This window comes from Athene cunicularia (genome assembly GCF_003259725.1).
Source record: "Athene cunicularia isolate RWA chromosome 1 unlocalized genomic scaffold, athCun1 chr1_part1, whole genome shotgun sequence".
In the NCBI taxonomy this organism is placed as follows: Eukaryota; Metazoa; Chordata; class Aves; order Strigiformes; family Strigidae; genus Athene; species Athene cunicularia.
This window is the reverse complement of record NW_020799091.1, coordinates 43,662,998-43,690,403: the sequence shown is the minus strand read 5'-3', so window position 1 is coordinate 43,690,403 and position 27,406 is coordinate 43,662,998. Positions and strand designations below refer to the sequence as shown.

Genomic DNA, 27,406 nt, shown 5'->3' with positions numbered 1-27,406 from the left:
CCATCCCAGTCAAGAAGTAAATGATAAATTCACTTGCTGGTAGAGGGATAATGTAAACTAATCATTACTTACTTTTCAGAGGTCTTTCCAGAAGCAGTCTTAAAAATATTTCATAGTTTTGAAGAGAAAGTCACTGTAAGGTGACCCCACCTTTTTATCGAAGCACAAATGAATTGGGAATAAGCACTGTATGTTTTTGAAATTTGAGATTGGCATCTCATCCAGTGTAGAAGTAGGCATTTAATATTGCCTGTTCTAAACCTCGTGTCCAGTAACAGTTACTATATCACTGAATTGGATGCCTAGATTTTTTCCATTTCCTACTACGCTGCATAACACTAGACTGAGTGGTAGGTGAAATTTGCACACCAGGGTGTGCAATGAAATGATAATAAAATAACCTGTCTCTTACAGACTACCTGTTATTTGGGTTCCATTCCAACTGTTTCTGTGTTCCCTTCAGTTAGCAGACTTGATCCAAGCTGAACCAATGCCCAGGTCAGTTTGTACAGGCAGCTGGATCCCATTAAACCTAGCTTTCTGGATTTGGGGAATGTAGGTATTGAGTATTGTACTAAAACAGTACTACAGTGCCAGCTGGTTCCAAGCTGAGATGTCTGAGATTTCTGGCATTGGTTATGCGCATGCTAGTCAAAATACTGTGTTTCATTATGATGGGAGTTTTGAACTGTAAGGTGGAGAAATCTTCAAATTAGTACTTCCCAGAAGACCACCCTTTTTCTACTTTGGTTTTATAGTATACGGGTCTTTGATACCATTTAATCTTGAATTTGTGCAAAAAACTCTTTGTGAAAATGGGATCTCATTAGATAGAGATCTTGCTGGGAGAAACTGTGTCTGAACTGTAGTAGCAAGGGTGAAATGTTGGTGTCTAGTTGGGTTCATGAAGTGAATACAACAAATATAGTCAAAAAGAAGTGCCAAATGAATAATGTTGATGTGATAAGAATGACTGAGGTAATCCAACTGTCACTTGAACTGGCTAATGGAGAATGAAATGTGTTCTCCAACTGCTGGTGGCTGAAGATCTTTAAACTTTTCCTGATTTAGCTTGCAGGTTGTGCCATCAGGTTTATGAATGAGAGTAAGTTCAAATTTTTGATGCTGTGGTTTTTCTTCTGGGTTGGTTTGTTAGTTTGTTTTTTTTTTTCCTTTGGCTATTTTGCAGAGAGGACCATCTTCTATCCCGGTAGACTCAATGTGTCAGGTGTTCTTAGCATTCCCATGTGAGTGTACATTAGGTTGGAATTGAACGCAGTGTGCTGGTCCTTTAAATATGAAGATTATAAGCTGTTTAATTAAAACTTAAGTGCATTTTCCTCTCTAGGAATAATCATGGTTATTACGCATTCATGAAATGTATCCTAGCCACACTGCACTAGAGAAAAATTCTTTATAGTCTGACTTTGCATATCATATAGCTTTGAGATCACAGATGATGCAACACGCAGCTTTTCTTGGTGTTCTGCTGAACTTTTGATCTGCAGGAGCAGAGCTAGTTTCAGTCGGAATTAATTTTAGAAAGATGTTTGACTTGTAGCAGTCAGATGGGCCTATCTAGATAACACCAAGCCAGGGTCACCTGGGTAGCTGGGTATTAAAAAGCAACTTTGCTTATTATATATGTGTCTTTTTGTATTGGCTACTGTATAGAAGGTGTTTCTGATATACGTTTACATCACATCTGCCATACGGTCACAGATTCAGAAACTGATATTAGAGGGTTGGAGTTACAGGGTATAGTGGCTTTCACCTGACTGTAGACATCTTCATCTCATCTAATCAATGGAGAAAAGTTGGTGTTCCTGCAGCACAGTTGCTCACATCCTAATGTGGTTGTGTTTAATATTTTGACATTTACAGAACTGATCCTGCCTATTTATCTACCTTCCTTCCTGAACACTAATACAACCAGTTGTGCCTGTCACTGGGATCATCTTCATTTAGAAAGCATGAATCATGCCCTAAACATGCCTTAACCTCCATTAAAAAGAAAGTCTCAGTTGACTTGCTAGGATTTAAATGACTGTGTTGGAGATACCTAAAGCCAGGAGAAAAAAAAAAATTCTCCAAATAAGTTCACTATGGTGAAAGATAAATCTTTTTACCTAATGTTTGTGGGGAGCCTGAGCTTGTTGGGTTAAATTCTAATGGTCACTACTGTGATGTTTTATGTGCAGGATTGAAAACATGGATATGTTTTCTGCTTTAAGGAATGAACATCAGAGTAAAGTTGGGCATCGACACAATATTAGTAGGCCCCTTCAGAGTGTTTTTACTGCATTGTCGATTCATTTGTCTAGAGAGAAGTCTAGGGTGGAAATAGTCTGCATAACCTTGACATTTGACGTGTTATGCAGCATTTAATATTGAACACAAGCACACATAAGGATTTTGAAAAATAGATTCTGCCAACATAGAGGTAAACAAACAGGAATTTGCGAGCATAATCTGTTTTTAAACTTGCATTTCTGTAACTTCTGGAATGTCTGGCTTTTGTTCAACAGCTACTCCTGAAAGCTAGACTATTGGAAGAATCTGTGTTTTTTAAATATAAGAATAAAAGCAGTACTTTTAAAAATGGGACAACCTTCAGCATAGGTTTGACTAGCTCCCACTGTCTCTGTTCGTTGCTTTGTTATGCAAGGATAATTTAAGCTGATTTATTGCCACTTGAGTTTGAACAGATTGCTTTTTTAAACCAGCTTAATTTCTTATGAAGAAAGTAAAATACTTAAGAATGTTCTTTAAACAAAATAGCAGAAAGTAATTATTCAGAATAAAAATATATGACAGGAGTGAGAAACACTCCTGAGTGTAAGAGGTGTAAACTGATCGGAACTAGTTTTTCTTCCTCTCAGAGGGGAGGAATACTTCATGTATTAGGTTTACCTACAGGCTTCTGCCAGCTTAAGTCCTGGGAGTTGCAATACTAGCTGTCTTTCTATCCTTGATCTGGGGGATTTTGTACCATCTCATTCTCCAAATTGCAAAATAGGTGGAGTTTTTTCAATTGCTACTTAGAGTAATCAAGAGAAGAAGTTGAAATGAAAGCTAACTGGGGAAAAATGCAAACTTTGGCATGAGCAGCAACAGTATTTATTCTTGAGTCAGTTGGCTTGCATGGACTCCAGTGCAAAATAATTCAGGTAAGTATTGTATAAAATATTCACAAGAAATGGGGTAGCTTTGTGTTTTTTTTGAATACCAGTGTTTGAGAGCATTTTAAAGACCAGTTTTGGCAAGAGATTTAGGTAATAGAAACCAAGCAATAAGCATCTGTAATCTGAACAAGTTTGGGTTTTCTCCTTTCTTTTTTCCGTTTTTTTGTGGTGTTTTTTTTCCCTAAACTAGCTGTCTCATCTTCATATTATGCATTATCTGACAGAACAGTGAATGGGAGGATGCTTCAGTGAAACTGAGTTGCAGTTACCTGAGATAAAAAGCTTAGATGATCAGTACTCTGTATTTGTGAGTACTTGGGTTATCACTTGTAACAGCTTAAGGATAAAAGTAGACTGAAATATTTGAGGCATCATGTTGCATTTATAGCTTTTCACTTTTTATTGCATGCAAGCTGATGAATGCATTTTGATTTCTGTGTTGGGTCAGGAGCATAGGTTAAGTAGCCTCATGGAGAACCACTGTTCTTCAAACTGAACCATAATCCATTTGTCTTAAATGTAGAGTGTTACGTTGTTCAGTTTTGTGGAATTTCTCTATTGGACTGTTTGGCTTTGTCCTCTCATATGCCTGTTTTACCAAGCTGAAATACTCTGATGTGGAGCTGTACCATAATCGAGTTGTCATTTTCTTAAATAAATAAAAGTTTAAAAAAAAATCAGTTCTTGCAATCATGTCCTAGTTTACAGTTCAGTTCTTAAATATCTCTTCTGTAGTTCATTAAGATTTTACATACTGTCACCTCTGAATTTGCTGTGCGTTGGCTCTGGTGTGTTTCATCTTGCTCAGTTGTTGGTAGGTTGCAGCAGGACAGGAACTTGTAAAAAATATTTAGTTATTTTCTTCTTGGTGGGTATGTCACTGTATAACCCAAGAAATATTCATCTTCTGCCTTGCTTCTGTGTCTGTGCTCTATAATCCATAGTTTATAGAGCAATTATAAATTTCTTGAGTTTGAGGTAGCAACTTTTTCTTAAAGTGGAAAACTTAATTAAAAACTGGAATTGATGATTGGACTATTTTGGCTAGTTGACCTTGCAGCATGTTTCCCATGTAGATGTTTAAGCCTGTGTATTGTCAGAACAGGGTCTTTTCTTAAGAATTCTCAAAAATTTTTCTCATGACTGTTTGAGTTTCGGTATCAGTGTCATGGTGGGAAAGTTGTGAAAGTCACTGTTCCCCAGGTTGGGAGGCAATGAAAGCTCTGCTCTGCTTTTCAGTAGCAGTGACTGAACTCCATTTAAGTTGTTCTAGAGCTGCTTTTGCTCTTAGTCTCTCTGCTTACATTAATAAACCTCTTTAATTTGCAGGGAGCTGATAACAAGTGGTCAGATATACTTTTTTCTTTACCCCACCCTGTTTAGAGGAACTGTATGAGGTGTTGCTGGCCTGTCTATGAGCAGAGCACCTGCCTGCCTGGCTGTTAAAATCCACAGCTACCTCAAAACCTGAAGTAATCTTGCAAATTGACGAAGAGCTAAGTCAGACAGTTAAGTTTAGGTATGAGAGATGGTGAAGTCTAAGGAATAAGTATTGTGCAACTCCTGGTTCAAGGTGGGGAATACATAGTTAACTCATCTGGTTTTTGCACCAGCCTTATGAACCATTTCATCACAGGATAGGAGACACCACTATTTTACTCAGATTTCTTCCTGCTTTTACTCTGTAGGGTATTGTTTCACACCTTCAAATCTCCTATCAAGATAGGACTCGTCTATCTTGAAATGAAGAAACTCTTTGCTCCCTTTCTACTCTTCCTGTCCTAAATCTTGGTGTTTTTACAGGTGCCTTTGTCTTACATTGAATATGGCAAGGTGTGTGCAGGAGACTTTGAAAAGTTTTCTTCTAATCACTCATCAGACAGCTCTTTGAAAGAGGAGGTGGTTAATATTAGTTGCTTGAACTGCCAAGGGAATTTTGGAGGGGAGGGTTTAACAACAGAAATACAGCTCCTCAGAATTGTATGCTTTGCACACTTCACGAGGTAACACATGTGACTAATCCTTTCCACTGTAAACTCTGTGACTCAATTTATGTAAACAGTTTTGTTTCATACCCTAAAATAGCCATCCTCTTATTCTGACTTCCCTGTAAATTCTACTACTGTAAATTGGACACTATGCCTAGGCGTGTCTGCACATTTAGGGGCACAGTAGCTGAATGTAGATTTTTGGACATAGCAGTAGAAAGGAGGTTTTCATTCCCTTCTTATATTCCCTGGAATGAGTCAGGTTTTGTGTTCTGACATGTGATATGTAAGAGTTGAAATAGCAAGAAGTAGTTTCCTTACAGTTATTTATAGAAACATGAGTTATAATGACTGATATATCCAAAGTCAGTGCCTTGTTTCCAAGAGTTGTTGGACTGAAATACCTTTGGTGTTTCTACCTCTACAGCGCCTCTAGATTCAAAATTAGTTTCGTAGTCTATGCTTAGCTAGAACAAGCAGTGGTTACCCCATCACCAAAGACTGTGTAAGAGCTAGCCAAAGAAGACTGTCACAGAGTTTTCTGTTGCTGTCTTGGTTAGTACAACATGGGGCTTTACTGAGACCACTTACTAACAGGATGCTGCATAAGGAACTGAGGCACTGTAGAAACTAAATCAGGAGCAGAGAATAATTTGGACGTTATCCAGGGCTCCCGGCCAATGATTCTGTCTTAGAGGAGAGCAGGGATGGTGCCTAATGCTACGTTGGTGAACTTGAAGACATGATTATTACCCTATGAGGATATGGAAGCAGGGTCTGATACCTGCGTATGATAGTGAGTCTAGTTTGCTCACTGAGGCTTAAAGAGGTCAAGGAGCTTTTGTAGATCTTAAGCATAGCGACAACTTTGGTCACCAAAAAGGCCAGTTCTAGCTTGGTGGATTATCATTCAGTGCAGAGTATTTGATACTTAAATTGCTGATTGAAATGGTGGAGCAGGTAGACTGGTGTAGCTGAAACATCATAGTCTGCCTCCCTTGTAGACTTCTCCTTTTGTGCAAGTCAAATGTGGGGAGACGGACCGCAGCTGGCAAACTGCGATCATCTGCACCTGACTTACCACTAAAAACATAGTGAACATGTTAATGTACTGGGTTTTCCTCTCATCTAACTCTTTTTAGGGACTTTGCACTGTAGCATGGAAATTCTTCACAGCATGAAGTTTTGAGTGCAGCTATGGCTGTGGTGATATAGCAGTTTCCTCTGTGATGAAGAAGAAGCTGCAAACACAGCTCCCTGTATTTGATGCTGTCTTCTCAATAAGCCTGTAGTTGTGTGTCACTCTGTTGGCATTGCATGGAAGGATTTGTGGCAGATAATCAGTGTACCCATTGCTATACAAGATCTGTGCACCTACTTTACAAATTTGCATTTACAAATGCAAAATGCTGAAATATTTCTGAAAGTGGCTCAAGTACTTACGGAAGCTAAATGTCCTTTCCTCTGGCAGTAGTCAGTAGAGAGGTGTGCTTGGTGTCCTCCTAAAATGACCTCCCAGCAAAGCCTCCCTGTATCCTCTCCTTGCCTCTTTCAGCAACATAAGTTACTATTAAAACCACTGTGTAAACATTTCTACATGGCAACTGGGGAGGAGATCAGCTCCTTTCAGGTCATTGTGGTAGGAACTGAGCCTGCCCTCTGTTTGCAAAGGCTCTGTTCCTTGAGCTGGAGATGCTGATGAAACATGAGGGCATTTGGCCCTCTTTATGCAAGTGAAGTGTCCACTTCTTGAAGCATAGGAAGGAGGTTGCATGATAAGGCCATAACATTGTCTCCAATGAAATATTCACCTGTGAGCTCACCGTGCCATTTAAAATTGCACTAAATGGAGAGTTGTGCTCTGCTAAAGCAACATCTGTGTTTTTAGGGGTATTGCCTCAAATTGCCCCTGTATAGCAAAGGAAAACCCATTCATGTCAATTTTAGAGGCTAAATATTACTGTGTTTTTAATCTTAGCTGTCCAGAAAGTTTAGCTTTTATTCTGAGCTTCCAGCTGAGCACTGTATGAATGCAGTGAATTCTTCCTGGTGGTAGTGCAAACTTAACAGCACTGTGTTACAAGAAAACAATAGGGCACTTCTGTGTTCAAGGTGAAGCTTACACACAGCACGCTTCCCAGCAAATGCTCCTGCAGGTTTGGTTGTATATTAGGCAGAATTAATAAAGATTTATTTATTTTTTCCTCCAAAGATGACTGACTTTGAATACCCCATCTGCTTTTTCTTTCCTTCAGTGATGGGGAGGGAAAGAAAAGAACATCAAACATCTGCAGCAGTGAATCTCTAAATGCTGTGGGGGCCACGCTTACACCTCGCCGCATCTCCTGGCGGCGGAGAATATTCCTGCAGGTAGCTTCACCTATGAATAAATCTCCTTCCAAGATGCAGCATCCAGGTCTGTGTGTGCTTTTAAAGAAAATAAACAAGCAGTTATTACTGAATAGTTATTACTATAGTGAACTGCAACATGTGAAAATATGAAAGGGAGAAGGGCGTCAACTTGATACAATACTCTTGCTAGAACCTCGCTAGAGATCAGTTGTGCTCAATTGGCTTTAAGTCTTTGTTGCTTTGAACAGAGGATTTTGTCATCAAAATCAAATTGATTGAAATCTGCCATGGATGCACTGGTAGCAAGGAAATTAAGAACTACCTCTTGCTGACGATGATATCCTCTGTAACCGCAAATTTTTACTCTAGCCTGCTTACATGATAGCAGTGATGGCAGAAAAAAGTAAATTTTCTGCCTTGTCCTTGTACTGCACATAGCACCTGTTGAGTGTGCTAATAATTCTTACAGCTTTAGGTCCTTTAAGTTAGAAATATCTGAAATATCTGAAATCCTGCTGTTGATAAAGTCCCGTTAGCAGAATTCACAATGATAGGTAAATGACAAACTTAATATTTAGTGACCAGAAAGTGCTATAGCACAGCCTATAGTGCAGCTTAGAAGATGAAAAAAGTTGCTTTTAGTGTAGAGCCTGTGGTAAATTACAGCAGTAAACAAGCTCAGCTGTAAAGGAGACTTTATGAATAAATGCCTCTTTGTAATTCTAGAAGGAGCTAGCAGGGGAAGGAGTTGAAATACTGGGTGACCCTTTATTTAACTTAAATAAAACACTTTATTTAAAAACAATTTAAATTTAAACATGAAAAACACTGTTGTTGAACTGTATTTTCTCTGTCTTTGGAATTGGCACCTCACTGCTGAATGTGGAGAACAGCTATTTTTGTTCTGCAATGACTTAGATTTTTGTGATGTCAAAAAATCTGAGTTTTCTGTAATAGCTTTCTGATTCTTTGCAGATGGTCATGATGGAGGTGAATTGTTACCTTTATCCCCTCTTGCTCCACCCCTGGAGGAGGACCCTCTTGTTCTAGTATTGCAAAATGAAGATGGTCTGGATAAAACTGAAGAGAGGAAAAACTCAGAAGAACTACAAAGTCTGTGGAGAAAAGCCATCCATCAACAAATTCTGTTACTTCGAATGGAAAAAGAAAACCAGAAGCTAGAAGGTTAGTTCTTTAGAAAATACCCCTAAAAACTATTACAAATTCTGCTGCCTGGAGCTGAAAACTGTACTGGTGTTGGGCACCTCAGAGAGAGATGTGGTTCTGTAACATTTTAGTTAACAGTGCTAGAAAAAATGTGTTGGTCCAGTTTGTCTCAGAGTCTACCAGGTACTCTGTCTACCTGCCAACTCTTAATGAGTCACCTTAGTTAAAGAAGAAAGTGATGATATTTCCTTTTTTAGTGCATGTTAGACAGAGTTTGCTACAGTCTGTGTTCTAGCTGACTATGTCTAGGAATTCTAATGTGGAGTCTGGAGAACAGATGCCATGTGAACCCTTAGGTATGGTAAACCTTACCCTCTGTATCTCGTTTCAGTACTTTGCAGCACATGGCATTTCTGTCAAGGCTTTCTGCCCTTCCTTAACCACATCACAGTGGTAACTGATAAATATTTGAATCCAAATATGATTTTTGAGCAGCTGGTTCATGAGGTATGTCAGAAAGTTCATTTTTCAGAAGATGAGCCCTGTACACTGAAAATTGAGTGCTTTACTGAGGGATCTGAAGTTGGCCGTGTTGACTTGTTAGCTGCCTGAGCTTCTGGCTGAGATATTTCATTATGACTGGTCAAGGCTCACACCAATAAAAACCAGGATGAAATGTCTATCCTAGCATAGAGAAGTTCTTTAGTATAATAGACTTAATAGCTTTTGGTGCAAGTCAGAAATTTCAAATGTACTTTCTGCAATTGCTGCCCTCATCCTCTCCTGTATGGTGTATAACCTCATTATATGGTAGTCTGATTCTTCAAACAAAACATAATGATCTTCTTAAGGTCAGTTAACTCTTTTTCCTTCTTTAGTGGTGCTTAACTGAGAAGGCAGGGAGAGGAAAGAAAAACAGCAGGACAGAAGCCTTTCCATGTCCCTACAAGCGTACATCCTTGAATGTAATTCCTACACATGTAGCATATTTCTCTGTGCACTCTCTCTACAGTTTGTCTCCCTGTTGACACACACTTCTGTGGAAACTCCTAGATTCATAGGGAACATCTACAGAGAAGTCTGTTTTAACTTCAGCCCAAATCTTCGTTTATTGTTTTAGCAAACGGTTAGTCTGCTCTTGTGGGGTGGGGAAGCTGGACATCTGCTGTAGTGACTACTTTCATGTTACTCAGACTAGGTAGGATGAGCTGCTGAGGGACAAACTCTTTTCAGTACCTTCCCTGTATGGCTGGAGGTACTGATAACCGTTAAATCAGTCCAGTTCCTTAAGACTCAGTTAAACGTTATTTCTGCTCTGCAACAGATATGTAGAAAATAAGTTCTGTCTGGTCATTTGTGGTGAAAACAGGAGTGTAAACAGTGGAGACTCCAGTCTGGCACTCATCTGCCAGCCCACATTTTGCTTTGTGCTCTAGGGAACATGTATTTTTGTATGCAAGTTCATAAATACTGCTAGTGAAACTAGTGCTCTAGCTAGCTGGAATTCATCATATTATTTTCAAACGTGAAAAGTAAACTGTCTTAATGCCTGTCTCTAGGCTTCCTTCCTGTGGGATGCTCTAATATGGGCTATTTTATGGACAGGACATATGCAGAACTGATGCATTCCAAAGAAGCACTGTTTTGAGCAGTGGTTAACATTCTAGTCTACAATTAAATGTAGATCTTAGGAATGGGAAATGTAACACCAGAAATGCAGCCATTTCTCTGCTTGAAGTCAGGTCCCTACCTGTGAATTTATTCAGCTGTATGTAACTGGTTTAAGACTGGAATTGATGTGGAATTTTTTTCAGTGGTTTTCTGTTAATGTTTTGTTCATGTTTATTTACAAAATATTAATAGAACCTCTTTTCCTGTTCCTTTTGCTGTCGAGGAGACTTGAATACTATTAGCTCTTTGTTTTACAGAAGGTAAGTTCTGTGAATTGCACCAACTTGCTTTTTTTTTTTTTTTTTTCCTGAGCAGCTAAAAGCTCCTTTTTCCAGTAGATAAAATATAAGAAAACCCAAAAATATAAGAACTACGAAAAGCAGCAGGCCACCTGGCAGTGATCAGGAAGAACGTTAACAAGGATGGCTGCAAGTAACCAAGGGTGTGACAGCAGATAGGGCAAGTACAACCAACAGGCAAGCTTGCTGACTTTCACTAGGGTTAACTGCAGAGCCAAAGGACCGTTCAGTGAATGATAACCTGTGCACTTAATCCTGGAGTTCGCTGTTACACTGAAACATGTTACTGTTTTGAATCTGTCGAATACTGCTTATGAGAGTGAACATTCTCAGATGAAATCATACATCAATTGAGTAGCATTTAAAATTGTCCCAACTGGACTGCAGATTCTTTTGGTGAGATCACATTCCCATTTTTATGGAAGTGTACCTTCCATAATAGTTCCTTCTGCAAGGCTCCTTCTAGTTTTGAATAGATGTGGTCTCAGATGTGTAACATACAGCTTCTGGAAATAATCTGTCATCTACATTTTTGGAGTGGGCTAGGCAATGATCCTATGGATTCATCAAATATTGGTTGTATCCAAAGTGGGATGATTAGGTGAAGGAACCGATGATCTTGTTTTGCAGGTTGTATAAAAACATGAATGAGATTTTGCTTTCACCTAGGGATGATGGTGGGGAATGGGTTACATCTGTAAGATGAAGGAGCCAAGTACTGCACATGGATCAAGGCAAATCTGGGATAAATTCAACTGTATCTTTGAGAGTTTGTGTTGTGAAATGTGCAATTTGGCCCAATGGTAATTAAACCTAGCTCTGTAAATTAAGACACATTCGGGTCTTGATTCCAGTTTTTTACACCAGTAGTATGAGGAATTTGACTGTTTTGCTGCATGCATATCATGTATAATAAAATAACTACAGTTAATTTCTCAGTAATGGAAATGAAAGCTGCTCCTCTATGAAATTCCAGAGTCACAGTGCAGCTTTATTTCAGAAATAGTGAGTCCTCAGGAATAGATAGTTTGTGCCAGTTAGTGCTATGCAGGAAACCCATTAAGTTTACAGCAATGTGAGTTCTGTGCTTCAGCACAGGTGTACTTTTCTGGATAAGGTTCATGTTGGTTCATTCTATTTACTTCTAGTCAGCTTGATAATGCCAGGTAGCAGTGCCAAGAGCTCTTGTCACTATTTTAAGGGACATGTAAAAACTGGAACCAGTGTGACAGACTTCAGTTTAGAAGACTTGCCTAACTTGCTTGCCTAAATCTCTGATATGAACATTCATATGTTTGGGACTTTCCATACCAAAACAATTGTAAGAGTATAAGTATACAAGAAAGTATAAGAGAAAGAAAAACTACCAAAGGTGTTTTTGCAGTTGAAAGAAGCAGCACATGGGGTAAAGCTGATGCTGCTGAGTGGGTTTTTCCTTCTTGCCCCAAGCCTTAAAAAATGTTTTCATGTACTTCATGAATTACTAATGTTCATGGCCCAGTAATAGAAGTTGAATCATTACCTGCAGCATCTTATGACAAAAGACTGGCCCCATCTCGGCTATTAACTGATAAATTATAGAAGGTGTATTTATCCCTAGTCAGATTGTCAGATAGACATACCTAACTTGAATAGGTTTTGTGTATTTGATGTTTCTTGTAACTTTCTGGTTTTCCGTGTGCTCTTTCTTTGTGTTCTGTGCTCTAGCAAGCAGGGATGAACTCCAGTCAAGGAAAGTAAAACTGGACTATGATGAAGTTGGTACATGTCAGAAAGATGTCATAAATGTTTGGGATAAGAAGTTACTAAACTGCAGAGCCAAAATCCGATGTGACATGGAAGATATTCATTCCACTTTGAAAGAAGGTATTTATGTAGGATGGCTTTTAGCTATGAAAAGTTTGGGGTTTTTTTTCTTCCCTTTTAATACTGAAGGAAAACTGACAGCAATACACTCTTTCTAACTTGTAGTCTTGTTACAATAATTACTTTCCTGGAAAGTATTAGCAGAGTTGACAATTTATTTTGACTTCTAAAGGTCAGTTTACAGAGTTAGATATTGAAGGGGGATGTATGTGAAAGTCCTAAAGTAGTATTTTAATTTAGTTTATGCTTTCACAGGTGCTTTCAGTATTTCAGTATGAGTGATTCTGTGTCCTTCCTTTGGTATGCAGCATTAATGCTTTTAGGTTTGAACTGAGCATTTTATAACCTGTGCATCTTTCTCCAAGCCTATGGACTGACTTGAGAGCAGCCCTTTGGGAAGGGGAAGAGGAGGTGGACTTCCCTGTATTTTATCCCTGTGAATTTAGTTCAGCCTTTCTAAACAGGCTGAACTGCATTCTGTTTGTGGCCATGCATCTTTTGCTGCTGGAGGCTAACAGCTCAGAAGTGTCAAAACAAGTGATGTCTGTACCTCAGTTGTCCAATATACTGCTCAGTGTAATTACCATAAGTTTGTAGTTAATGTTTAGTTAGTGGAACTGAACTGTGGTTACTGAGTGAATGTACTGAAATGTGGACAGCTTCTGAAGCTGACTGTGTGTAAAGGATCCTCCAGAGTGGTTCAACCAAGATTATGACAGGGCAAGATGATGACAAAGCAAATTCTTGTGTTACAGCACTAAAAATAAGCCCCTGCTTAGGCCTCTTGTTTTTTTGACTGACCTGCAGGTGTACCAAAAAGTCGCCGGGGAGAAATTTGGCAGTTTTTGGCTGTTCAACATCGAGTAAGACATAGACTGCCAAACAAGCAGCAGCCTCCTGATGTCTCTTACAAAGAACTTCTGAAACAACTGACTGCTCAACAGCACGCCATCCTTGTAGATCTAGGTATGTCTGTTTGTAGCTGGGAGATTTTTCTAACTTGTTTCATCAGTCTTTGTGAAAACACACCGGTCTTAATGGAAACTGTTACTGGAGATAGTTGCTTCTGTATCAGCACCATTTTCTATATCATCAGGATACATTTTGTGTATGCCTCTTAGTCTTGCAGGCACATGATTTCTCAGGTTATGCTGCTTGTATTTATGCTCTTCTACATCTGTCTGAAAAGATAAATCGGTCAGTCACTTCTGCAGGTTCTATGCAGATGAGAATATTAAATGAGCTCAATGTCTAAAATCAGTGGAAAAATAAAGATTGTTCTGACTAAAGTCAACCTGCATATGAAAGCAAAGAAAAATGGTCTATGGGGAGAGAGAAGTGCTGGTTGTCAGATTTGGGGATTTTTTGAGAAGAATTTAATATTAACTACTTTTCTCTCTGTACGTCAGGACGGACATTCCCTACGCATCCTTACTTTTCTACCCACCTGGGAGCAGGACAGCTATCACTCTTTAATCTCCTGAAAGCATACTCTTTGCTGGACAAAGAAGTGGGTTATTGTCAAGGTATAAGCTTTGTAGCTGGAGTGCTGCTTCTACATATGAGTGAAGAACAGGCCTTTGAAATGCTGAAATTCCTCATGTATGACCTTGGCTTCCGTAAACAGTACAGGCCAGACATGATGTCACTACAGGTAAGTCAGTCCTTTTAAAGCAAACCAGAATTTTAAATGAGTCTCAGAGGTTGCTGATGTTTTACAGGGCCTTATGAGCCTTTTTATACTGTTCTGGAGGTTGTGAGGTGCATATAAATGTTATTGTCGAACCTCTCTCTGCCTCTCAATTTGTAAACAGAGAAGTTCAGAACTTGCAGACTTTTCCTGTCACACGTCCCCATCATCTCCTGTTGGGAAACTGCGCTTTCTCTGCTGTTTTGCTCTTCCTTTTCTTTGCCTCACTTCTCTCTCTTCCTTATGCTGATGTGCTTGCATATGTATAGATGGAGTTTAAAAATAAATTGGATTTTCTTTTTCTTCAGTCTGTGAGCACTCGGATGTAGGTTTTTTTTCTTCTTGTAACTCCGAGTCAAATCAATAGTGACACCCAGTGGCCAGTCAATGTACTCCACAGCCATTTGTACTTCGGACTGCTCAGTCCTGCCTCATCATTTGCACCTCTTTTCCCTCATCTTCTTCTACCCCAACACCCTCGACACAGAGAGAAAGCAGATGACTTTTTTTATAATTTGTATGTTTATGAAACAATGTGTCCTCCGCAATATTAGTCATCTAACAGCTAGCTATAGATACTCAAGCCTGCTTAGGAAGGAGACAGAAGATCTTTCAGACCTGTATAAACTTCAGGGTTTAAAGTTTGAGAAGTCTTTCACCTTGAGATGCATTGACTTTATTTAAAAGTCCACTGACTTTAATTAAAGCCTCTAATGTTATAAAAGAACATACCACTGCTGAGTTAAAGCTTGTAATTCACAGTGGAGAAGGAGAAAATTAAGAGGCAGATACAGAAGACTCATATTTTTTCATGCTCCCTGCATAGCAAACACTTCTAATTAAGTAGAAACTTAAGGGAGAATTTCAGTCCACTTTTCATGATCAGTTTATGTGCTTATTTGGTAATTATCCAGAACAATAGAATAGATTGTAGGTAAAGAAACTGTATGTGCTTATTCTAAAAATGATAGAGTGTTTTATTGTGGATGTAAGTATGCTATAACAAGTTTGTTGTGATGAATTAAGGGTGAAGAGCCATAAAGAGCATTGTTCTGCCTCTTTCCTGTCCCATTCCCTGCCCCCTTAACCCCCCAATATGTTTTGACCCAGTGGGGTTAAAGTGTGATAAATGTGTGATTGTGTGATTTTTTTGTTGTTGTTGTTTATTTCCCCTAGAAACAGTCCAGGATTTCACTTTTTGATTTAAATGAGTCTGAAACTTTCATTGTCAGAAGCTCTTAGGGGGAACAATTTTTAAGTTCGAGAAGGTTTACTGCTAGTAGTACTGTTTGCCCTTTAAATGAAATGACCTCTCTTTCCCCACAGTTTGTTATTAGGCAGCTATTCCATTCTAGACAAAAGTACAAGTTTTGTCTGTTCAAGATAAACTAGGCTATTGAAGATGACTTAGAGAATCTCACTAAAACCTAACCCTTTGTTTTGGTTTTTAACAGGAGTAGAGCACTTGCAAATTCTTCTGCATTTACAGTACTGAAACACAAGTAAGCTTATACACAGAATTAGCCTCTGTCCCGTAGAAGAAAAATGTTGGGTGTTTCTATAGGATAATGAAAACTTACTTGACTTATAATTGCTGTCTGGAAAAAATAGTAATCTAGATCCTTAGTTCATAATGAACTCATCCAGTTGGTTTACTCCCTCTGTGATGCTATTCTAATTTCACATGTAAATGTGTTTTGTATCAACACTTTCAAAACTGTGCTTAATTAGTATCATTGGCAATTCAAGCAGGGACTCAAATGCATGCACAAGTCTAGTTAATTTTTCTGAATGAGAAGTGATCTGTTTGCATATGGACAGCACTGACTGATCGTTTCAAGTGCAGTCAGTTTTTGGTAGGGAAAGAATCACAACCCCTAAAAGTAGGAAAGTAGCTGGATCCAATAAAGTCATTTTCTTATTGAGGAATGGATTCACCTTAAATACAAGGCACTGTTGATAGCAAAATTGGACCTGACAGCTAATCAATACATGTCTGCTTCTCATCTTCTGCTTTCTGAGAGAAGAAGCATCACTCTGGGCTGGGATCGATTTACTGTGGAATATAAGCTATCAAAATTATAAGGAAATAATTCGCCACAGAGTGATATTTTTAGCAGTGAATAGCAACTTTTAACCACTTTGATTTTCAACCTTTTACAGGTTGTATAGCAACACTTTTTGCATCAGTATCTTAAATTTCTCTGGACCACTGCCATGTGGGAGGTGTGCTGGGAAATATGTATGTGGTACATCTCTATTGACTCACCATATCTAATGTACTGTGTGGGTACAGAAAGCTGTCTAAGGTGATGATGGTAGCATATGAGTTTCAAATGCAGCAAAAATATGGCCAGGATTCAAAGGGTGAAATCCAAAATGTGTAAATTTAACCAGAAATAGTTCAACTCTATAATGGAGAGTTTTGACATCTTGGAAGAGGTACTTTTATTTTCATTGCTGCAAGACTGAAAGCTCTGGTTTGTTGATAAAGTTAGATCAATACAGTCTCTTCTTACCTTAGGCATGTGAATCTGAAATGATAATTATCAATCAGGTTCAAACTGTTCTTTGTTATTGACTATTGTGTTGGTTTTAATTCATTAGGCGTGGGTTGCTTATATGTGAGTAGATACCACTCAAGGCCCTAGGCAACAATGAAGCTTCATTTTACCGTGCCATCTGTACTGGAGTTAATTTCCCTCAAGTGAAATATGAATGCTTTTGAAAACTGAGTAAAGTTGAACTTTTCTTTGTCTACTTCCTTCCCCCCCAACCCCCTCATGCACTGTAGATTCAGATGTATCAACTCTCAAGGCTTCTTCATGATTATCACAGAGACCTGTATAATCATCTTGAAGAAAATGAAATCAGTCCCAGTCTTTATGCTGCACCGTGGTTTCTTACGCTGTTTGCATCTCAGTTTCCATTAGGATTTGTAGCCAGAGTATTTGGTAAGAAAGTTTATTCTATTGCAATAATAGAACAATTGTTGTCCATTGTGTTTTGAAACTCTCAGGGAGTAACTCTCTACATACTAGGGACATTTGGGGTGACTATTGTGGGTGGCAAGTAGCAATGCTCTTCATGGTGGGATGTCAGCTCCTTTTCAAACAAGCAAACTGAAATATATTCTTTGAAACATCAGACTTGAGTAATTAAGTGTGTCTGCTGTTACTAACCAAGAGACTTCTGAAGTGTGAACAGCAGAGAGTTGCAAATGTATTTTATGCATTAAGCGTTCAGTTTATGTCTATGGAAAAGTTAATCTTGTTGAACTTGAAAACTGAAAAAAGATAATGCATGTTTTCAAGATGGTGTTTCTAAATAACTGATTCTGCAGTGCTTTCTAATAAAAATTCAGAAAACTTGAACTTAAAGGCTGTTTCAGGTACTCATATTGAATGGTTTCCTAGTCTTAGTATGCCTTTTATTCCATTTAGATAGCTTTTTCATTATATGCTCCTCCTCAAATAATGTCTAGTACAGCGGCTTAAATATTGATTGTGCCTTGTAGTGTTTACAGTATCAGCATGTCAAGTACTTGGTTTTGTGTTCTTTTATTGTCAATAAGAACTGCCAGCTTAATGAAATCTCTAGTAATGCAGGATTTTTAATAAATTTATTTATGAATTTAAAACTCGGTGTGCTCAGGTATGCATCAAGTAGCTAGGAGCATATTTCATGTACTTCCCCTTAAATCAGAATTTTTTTTTTCATTTGATTTTTTATCTTTTCATATGGCACCTTTTGTCTTTTCTTTCCTTAAGAAATTCAACCTGACTTTTGTCTCATGTTTTATTACTGGAGTGTGTTAGGTTTTCAGTTTGTTTGCTGTGGTGGTTTGGGGGGAGGGGGGAAGAAAGGTTTGGTTAGTTGGTTTTGGGTTGTGGGTTGTTTTTTTTTTTTTTTTACTAGTGATTTTTCCATTACAGAGTTTTTTTCCTTTTACAGCAGACTTTTTTGACTGCTCTTTGGGTGAACAAATGATTGGTGTATCTGTTTTTCAGTGGTATTCACATGATTGGTACATGGTGTGTCTGTTTTTCTGTGGTATTCACGTGATTGGTACATCTTTTTCCCAGTGGGATTACTGAATTCTGGGACACTCAAACATTTCATGTTTTGTTTTCTTTTTGTTTTGTTTTTCAAGGCTCAAGTGTTCTCTTTTTTTTTGTCTTCAGTAGGCTTTGAATTTTGAAAACAATTTTTTTTAAGGGTGGGAAGGTCAGTGTTCATTTCTCTGTAAATGAGCTGAGCAAGGCATGTTCCCTTTTCAAAACTCAAGTCCCTATGTCGGTTTACTTCCTAATGCTTTGGATTCCTGCATCTTCAGTGTCTTACCGGCCATTGTCACATACCAGGAACAGATGGTTAAAGTGTACCCATCACAAATTATATAATCATATATATATATATATATATATATATATATAATTTTATATATATTTATGCTGCTTGAATGTGCATCAAAGACTTGAGAAGAGAGACTTTTAGGAACTGTGTATGAGTGAGATGGCTGCCTCACCAGTGTCCTGATGCTACTGTATGATACTGGAATAGGGCCAGGAATGCCCTCTCACTATCAGGATCAGAAGTTGAGTTTGTTCAGTTGTGTGGCCTTGCTCTTGGTGGTGTGACAGAGCCAACAGAACAGGAGACTTAATTTGAACTGCTCATGTGCTGTGTTCATCTCAGTAACTGCTAGTCCACTGCTGCTACCAAGACCAAGTTTCTAGTTACTGTGATCAAGTTTCCAGTTTCTGTGCAGTCTGTCTACTGACTTCTACAAAGCCCAGACTTTCCCCCTCACATGCACATAATTGTACCTCGAAGTAAAGGGTTTGGGTTTTAAATTATAGCCAATGTGATCGCTCTATGGATTTTGAAAATAATATGATTAGTTATAGAATCTACATGATTGGTTTTTAAGGACTAGCTTCTGTCTGTGAAAGCAGTAGAACATCATGACCTACTTTTCAATTGCTTTTCAGTCATAGATGCTCTTAAAAACAGCAGTTAACAGTCTGTAGTCTACAGTAGACAGTAATTGACATTCTTATTGCAGATAACAGTTGCAGACATAACCAGCATGCGATATTTTCTTTAATGCTCTCTCACATCTGTAAGATGAGAGAATATGCTTTAACATCATGTTGAAATAAGATTGCACTTCTGAACTGAGTAAATCAGCAGTGTGACTGATTACAAAATAAAATAGCAAATATGTATATTTATCCAATGACTTTAGCTCTCATTTTCAGGATATTTTAATGATTTTCTTTTTTAGACATTATTTTTCTTCAAGGAACAGAAGTAATTTTTAAAGTAGCACTGAGCCTGCTTAGCAGTCAAGAAACATCTGTAATGGGATGTGAGAGTTTTGAGAACATTGTTGATTTTCTTAAAACCACTATTCCAGATATGACTCAGCCTCAAATGGAAAAAATTATCACTCAGGTAAGGTGGTTTTTCTCTTTATGTTGTCCTCTCATTTACTTTATTTTAAATGAATCATTTAAATGCCTAAGGTATAAGTGAAAGTCTTCTTAGTATGTTCCTTTTGGTTTGAAATGCAAGAGTCATCGTCCCAGTAACTTGTATAGAAATAAGATATGAGCAAATTTCAATGGGTTTTGAACTGCAATTTTATTTATTTGCTACCTCAAGGTTTAGTACAAAGCTTCTCTTGTGTTCCAGTTATTGGGAAAACATGACTTTGCTTATAATTTTCACATCACCATCAGAAGGGTAAAAGTAGCCAGTTTTCAAAACCTAAACCCAGGTGTTGCTCCCTGCTTGTGGGTGAACAGTCCAACAGTTTGTGACAGGAAGCACAACTTGCCATGGTGGGATGAGGGCAACATCACAGCAACTTCCCCTCTTGATCCTTTTAATTCTGGCTGCACAGAGCTGTGTACCCCGGTAGGAACTTTTCTGACACTTCATCTTAAAATCCTACAAGTCTAGGAGGCTGCTGAGGCCCCATTTTCATGATCAGTATTAAAATCAAAGTCAATCAAACTTTTGTTGTTCTGTTGGGGCAGCTTCTGTCCTCCTGGGGATCACTTTTAGAGAGAGTGTAGTGTCCTCATGCAACTTCTGCTTCACCTCAATCCTGTCCTTGGAGGGATCACACTTGACAGGTACTTGGTGCCAGAGGTAAAAGCTCTTCAGGACTGATCCCTGCCTGCCGTATATGGGTAAGGGGAGGGAGGACTGGAGTAGTGTTACTTCATCAATATCATTGTAACTTCATGGCAGAATAGAAGAGAAACAAAGAATTACTAATGCTGATATAGTAAAAGCTTCTTGTGAAATCTGTCAGTGGCTGGGATTTTCATGTCTCTACATCATCTTCCTCTTCGTTGAAGCAGCAAATTGAAAATGAGCCTCAGTCTAATACCTTAACTGTGAACAGTTTTCCCCTTTCAGGAGGTAATAGAAGAGCTCTAGAAAACTATCTCCATGTGCAGGAGTGCAGTTAATACTGATGCATTCCTATGGCTTGGCTAATGCTTGAATGTTTCAAGTGCTTTCAGTTAAAAATTCATTTTTAGACAACATGTAAATCTTAATTTCCTCATTTCATTGGTTGTGATTGCCATGCTAAACCTGTGTCAGGCATGTTAGTGTCTGTCTTCACAACTCACTGATTCTGGCAATGGTAGAGATAGCAGTTCAATATTTTGGATACTATTAGAAATTAAATCTTTGTCCTGTGGTCTGCCTGGATTGTAGAGCAATTGTGATGTGGTGAGCACGGTAGAAGTGACTTTGTGCAAAGTCAAGTCTGGCTGAATGAAGAATGGGTTATGTTGCCTGAGTGGAGGTGGGTGTGGTTATACACAGGTCAGCTCAGCTCTGAGGGGAAGGTTGTCTGCTTGCCTGTGGTGTCATCTCATGCTGAGCAGCCTTCTGGATCTGCATTCATGTGTAGACTGGCTATATTGTATTGCTCATACCTAGGCTGGCTGCAGGTGGAGTCATTTGGCTGCCTCAGCGTTGTAATTCCCAGGACTGTCCTAGTATAGCAGATAATGAAAGAAAAATGTAGACATTATGCAGACTATATATATATACATCTATATATGTATACAGATGAGGAATTGACCGGTTAGCTACATAGGGGAAAATGGCACTTGGCCAGCTTGAACGCCATATTTAAAGTTTTACCTCATTTGAATTACCCGAAGAACGGTGAACATAATGCAGAACTTGTTTTGTTGGGGGATCTGTGTGTGTCTTCTGTTGGTGTAATGTTTGTGTTCTCTAGAACAAGGAACAGAATTAATGTCACTGTAGACATCCTTCCCTTCCTAGTCTGAACTATTTGCTAACTTTCAGAAGCTGAGAGACCGACTAGATGTATAAACAGATAAGTGTCATATGGTCCCTGTTAGATGTTCAGTTCCATAGTCTTCACAATGCTTTGTTACCAAAGCATTCCAGTAAGAAAATAGTCTATCTTCATGCAGAGACAGAGCACTTTTATAAAGTCTATAAAAGGGCACTTGGAGTCAAGTGTTCCAGTTTTGAGGGTGGAGATCTGGCAACTCCCAGATTATTCTTCCTCATTGTGTGATCCTGCTTCCATCACAAGGTGTTGAGACTTGAATTTAAAAATTTCTTATTGAACTTCTTAATATTTCTGAGGAAGAGATGATAAGACTTGGTCATATTATAAAATTCTTGGATTAAATAAGACTTTTCTGCTGATACATCTCATAGTAAGAGGTGGCATTTGGTAATTTTAGTAGCAATGACCCAATCTGTTTTGAAGTCTGTGATTTATTATGGCTACAATAAGAACTCTAGAGGCTAAAATGCTCTTACTTCCCCTTAAAATACTTTTTTGAGAGGAACAGGAAAAAAAATAAAGTTAATCAAGCAGAGTTGCCTCTTAGTCAAACATTCATGTGGAATAAGTGCTCTCAAGTGGAGCTGAAAATTGTTTTTTCTCTCATGGCAGGTGTTTGAGATGGATATTTCCAAACAGCTCCATGCCTATGAAGTAGAGTACCATGTTCTTCAGGATGAACTGCAGGAAAATGTGAATCCTTGTGATGAAGGTGAACCCCTGGAGAAGCTGGAGAGGGCAAACAGTCATCTGAAGAGACAAAACATGGATTTGTTGGAGAAGCTACAGGTAAATGACTTAAGACTAGAAACTCATGGAGAGGTCATCTCTATAATTCAGCCAATAGAGGAGTAAGCATCTTTTTTCAATGCACATGAGAAGTCTCCTAACTGCAAGACCTTATGCAGTTGAGCAGTTCTCTCCATTACAGTGATTTACTTCTGTTAGACATATTTCTAAGTCCTTTGTCATTCCTTGGACTTTTCCTTCTTGATGCAGATTTCTTTTTCTTAAACTCTATCTACCCTTATGTCCCATAAAGTCTGTTGGCAAAATATGTGTATCTTGCTGAAAAGTTAAGTTCTCTGTCCCTTTATATCTTTGCTTCCCGATTGGAAAGTTTTAAGAAATAATCCATAGTGCAGTAGGCTTGCTTTCTCCAGACCTTTGTAGGCAGTATCATTCTGTTTCTTTCTGCTGAAGCTCATAGTCCTACTTTTGAAAGGTGGTCTCTTCTAGCAAACTTGAATACAGCTCAGTGCCCACCAGTCTTTGCTCAATAAAATCATGCTTTAAAAGTCTTCTCTTCCTCCCTTATTATTCAGCCTTTCTTCCATAGCCTGGCCAAGACTTGTTTCAGGTTTCAATATGTATTGTCTTGCATTTTCCTGAAAGGCAAGCTCTTCTTTTTGCATCACCAGGTCATTTCTTGTTACATTTGTTACTTTGAACAAGTATTGGGAAGACATGAGAGCACACCTTCAGATTCTGAAACCTGAAAGTAGAAACTGGAAAAAAAGGAAAGATCAAGTCCTCATTACTTTAGTGTTTATGGGCTAAGGGTGCTGTGCTGTGTTCTTTTGATATTGAAAACAGGGATCACTTGCTGTTTTGACTATTTTTTGCCTTATCATTTAGTTAGTTAGTTACTGCTACCTAGTCTTTTACCTCTGTTCTGAAAAATGCACCAAGAGTATAGAATAATGATGAGTGACTGCTTTGAAAGGCTCTATTGTAGCTCTTCTGTTCTTACAGAGTGCCATATTGTAATACATCTTCCTCAATTGCTTCACCTGGTCATTTTTTTGTTTGTATAGCTTCTTCATTCCTCTGCTTGGGCCCTTTCCTAGAAATGGTCAGAATTCCTCCACTTTCCACATCAAGACATTTGCTACTGCTGTGGTCCAGGGTTTCTGATTACTAGTCAATGAGTTATTTTTTTCCCAGAGGAAGTTATAGGTCTTTTATTGTAGAAGAGGGAATACTGTCTGCTTCTAGGCTTAATTTTAAGGTTCTCTTTCCCTCTAACCTCTCCATCCTGCTAATTTACTCTATTACATAGGGTTTGCATTGCTCCTTCACTGTCAGACAAGTTGTCTCTTCCAGTGATACTCCAGCTGCTGATTTCTTTTTTCTCTCTGCAGCTCCAGTTCCTTGTTACCCTGAACTGTCCCGTGCTTGCTACAATTTGCATGTCTTCATCCCTTTGTAAAGCTTTCAGAAATCCTTCATATTGATCTGGTCACTATAAGGAGATTCTGTGTGTGAAACACAGTAGATGTTCCTTGTATCATCTGCCTACACAGATAGCTTTTAGAAACATGGGTGTAATTAAGTTCTTCCCTTAACATATAACATATCATAATATAAACAAGGTTATTCAGAAAGTCTCAATTTATTATAAAGATAATGTTACTGTTTACAGGTTGCTCATGCTAAAATTCAGAGTCTGGAATCCAGCCTGGAGACTATTTTGACTCGAGAGAACAAAATGAAGACTCTAATTCAGTCCCTGGAACAAGAGAAGATAACATATCAAAAGACTCTTGAGCAGATAATGAAATATTTGCCAGCAGAAGCGTTATCTGACTGTGAACTGCTCCTGAAAGAAGTAAACTACAATCCAAATAATAAAGTAAGGAGTAAGCCATAAACCAAGGTTTTATAGGCAGCATTTCTTCAAAAAAAGGGAAAGTAAAATGAGTATGCTGCTTTCAAAGGACTTAGCAATAGGCAACGATGTTATCCAAAAACTAGTGCTGGGACACTCATAGCTACAGATGGGCCTTCAAATGTCAGTATGCAAATTCAGGCTATTTTTTTTTTTTATGATTATGTAAATAAACCACAAGGGGGAAATAAAGGATTCTCACATATAATTATGATGAGTAGATGTATATTTAGAGCTGACCTAAAGGAAAAGAGAAAGTTCAGTAGTCAAAGCCAAGATAACAGTGATCTACAAATTCACTCTGGATGTGCTTGTCTTGTAGTGAAATGAGGATAGCGTGTCTTTTTATATATATATATATATATATATATATGTATATATATATATATATGTTGAATAATACTTGAAAAAAAAAAAGAATGTAATTTTCCCTCTAAAGAGCAGCATGTTTCACATCTGTGGAAAATCTGTGAACTCATGCGCGCCTCTTTTTTATTTCTACTGACATTGTGTGCACAGACCAATAACCAGAATAAGCATCATGACTTGGTTTGTACAGAAAGAGCTCTAGTGCCATCTACAGCCTGGGCTGTACTGGTCAGCAATGTAATTCCACATGCATGTTGGAAATGGAAACAAAAAGCATCATGTCATAGCTCCACCTTTGTAACCCAGAGCTAAGAAACAGATATCTCTACACACTCGCAGAACTTGTAGAGACAAGAGCTAACAGTGACTGCTACTTTCTTCCTGGCCTGTTTGCTTCCACCTGTCCTGGGGTTGGTCATGATGACAGGAGGAAAGAAGCAAGGCTGTGCGATGGTTTTTATTCTGATATTAATTTTGCACAGGAAACTTGCTGTTATAAGAATTAGGCATGTAAGAGGTGCTCTTTTAACCAAAGAAATACTGGAAGAAGCCTTGTCTTACCGTAATGGGAGCCAGAAAGCTGTTCTTAAATTTTATTTGAAGAGAAAATTGAGGCAGGTTGCAGGAAGTTGAGCATAAGTGCACAAGAAAGGACCAAGCAAGTTTCAAATATTGTGTACATTTCAGTTTTTACATACACAGTGGATATACATTTCAAAGGGGATTCTGAAGTACAGGTGCAGTTTTAATAATGCTTTCCAGGTTATTCCTGTTTTAATACTGCTTTGTAAATCAGTAAATCTTCTTCTTAAATCAGAAGTCATGAATTTGTGCGTTCTGAGCAGAAGGTGAGGTAAGCTCTGATCATTTCAAGGGAGAAAATATGTTTATAAAGGTATGAAAAGACGCATATAGTTTTTAAAATGTTTTTGAGTGGAATTTTTGAGAAGGCTTAGGCAAATGTATAATAGACACGTATTTTGGAGTGTGTGTCTGAACGGTTAATTGAGTGTTACAGTGGCTCATGTTATCTCTTACCATTTATACTGTATTTCAGGAAACACTTATTATTTTAGTAAGAAAAACAATCAAGCAAAGTGCCAAATCCAGCAGTGTCTTTATGCATAAGATTGTCCACTTTAGAAAGCAAGGACTGAATGTCACTGCTCTCTAAGTATTATGCTTTATGTTAACCTAAAAGTGAGGAACAACAATGCTGATTTGCTGTACACTGCTGTGGAACTTAGGGGCTTGGGGTCTCCTGGGTTGTTTTTTTGTTGTTTTTTTTACTTCCATGGTGTTTTATTTGATTAAGGATATTGATTTACTTAACAGTCTTTCTTTTTACAGTTGGGGTGAAAGGTCTTAACACCGTGTATAAAATTATGTGGAATCTAGATATTTTAAGAATATTGTATTGTATTAGGTGAGAAAATGCCGGGTGAAATGGCAGTTCTTTGCAGTTTTGTTCAGCGTAAGTTTTAGCTGATGTATACATAAAAAACCAATCCCAGGAACTGCAATAGCGTGTATTACAAAGAATCAAGGTTATTCGGATGTATCGGGGTTTTTTTAAGATGCACTGAATGTGCTTTATCCTCTGATTCACTTACAAGATTTTTCATGTAATGCCTGGAGAAATTCCAATAAATGTCATTGCTGCATTTCCCATGGCCTATGGCTGGTTTTATTTTTCTACACTTCAAGTACCAATCTCATTCTCAATAGTACTGTTTACGTGAAAGATGAAAAGGATCTGGTTTTAGTTTCTAGTTGTGGGCAAAACCACTACAGGATTGTAGAAGGGTAGATATAAGGACAGAAATTCTTATCCAGGAAAATAGTTTTGCATTGTTCTTAACTGAAGATTATGAAAAGGTATTTTTCTTCTGTAGCAGTTCATTTAGTACATATGCATGTTGAGAACAGTAATTTGAGGAGCTCTACGCTGTGCATCTAGCTTGGGAGGAGGACACCGTATTAACAAGTAGAAATAAACTACAGAAGTAAAACCACAATGAGGTAAATGCTTCATGACATTAGGAAATTTGTGATAGTGTTTGTGTTCCAAACATGTCTGCCTTGTAACTGGTACCTCTAGGGGTTCTAGTTTGAAGTCTGCACTTAAGCAGATATCCTCAAGACCATCTTCAGATGAATGACCAGCAAGGTGATCTAGAAATCTGTGAATGGTGTGTGTGTTTGTGTCCATCTGTTTTGTCTCTCTCTGTCATATAGGTAGCTTTACAACTGTTCTGTTCTGGTTGCAGCTGTGCCACTGTGAAGAGGGGAGTCTAAGGTGCAGTGGGCTGGAGACAGAGCTGCAAAGATACTTGCTTGGGAGAAGGGACAGTTCCTGGATTTGGACAAATTCCTCTTTTATTCCTATACCTTGTTTTTGTGTTTGGAAAATTTTTTCACAGTAAAGCCATTGTTTTGTCTGAGCTAAGCACAACAGTGCTCTCAGTTTTTGCAATCAACTTACAGAGAACTAACTCGGGAGGAAAAAGTATCTGCTGTTTTCAGGAGCTAACTTAGACTGGCTTCTGCTGGCAGAGGGCTTTTTTAAAAGTCTGGGGAGACATCCATCCTTTTAGCTAGCATACTACCTTATAAATGAAGAGTACTACTTGCCAGGAATACAGTTGAAATAGTTCAGTCTGGTAAGAAGGTCTAACGTAGGGAGCACTCTGGTATTTGCATCTTTTATGTATGGAAAACCTGACCAGAAAGTTTTGGTGTTTTGTTTAGGGTTTGGTTTTTTTCCCCTCTCCTAAAAAGGACATTA

General features: G+C 38.3%; 1 protein-coding gene across 2 annotated transcripts in view; it reads left to right on the top strand.

The window, feature by feature from the left end:
- Nucleotides 1-24,666, top strand: part of TBC1D4 (TBC1 domain family member 4) — a 44,230-nt gene extending 19,564 nt beyond the window's left edge. The window contains exons 10-19 of one of the 2 annotated variants that reach the window (XM_026852162.1): nucleotides 7,429-7,589; nucleotides 8,501-8,710; nucleotides 10,621-10,623; nucleotides 12,370-12,528; nucleotides 13,336-13,494; nucleotides 13,938-14,182; nucleotides 17,013-17,172; nucleotides 19,509-19,678; nucleotides 22,191-22,367; nucleotides 24,004-24,666. In XM_026852162.1, coding sequence (XP_026707963.1) covers nucleotides 7,429-7,589; nucleotides 8,501-8,710; nucleotides 10,621-10,623; nucleotides 12,370-12,528; nucleotides 13,336-13,494; nucleotides 13,938-14,182; nucleotides 17,013-17,172; nucleotides 19,509-19,678; nucleotides 22,191-22,367; nucleotides 24,004-24,231 — 1,672 coding nt within the window. In that variant the 3' untranslated portion in view covers nucleotides 24,232-24,666. Of the gene's footprint in view, nucleotides 1-7,428; nucleotides 7,590-8,500; nucleotides 8,711-8,739; nucleotides 9,819-10,620; nucleotides 10,624-12,369; nucleotides 12,529-13,335; nucleotides 13,495-13,937; nucleotides 14,183-17,012; nucleotides 17,173-19,508; nucleotides 19,679-22,190; nucleotides 22,368-24,003 lie in introns of those variants that run through there. The other variant, XM_026852171.1, reaches the window with a different exon arrangement.
- The last annotated feature ends 2,740 nt before the right edge of the window (nucleotides 24,667-27,406 follow it).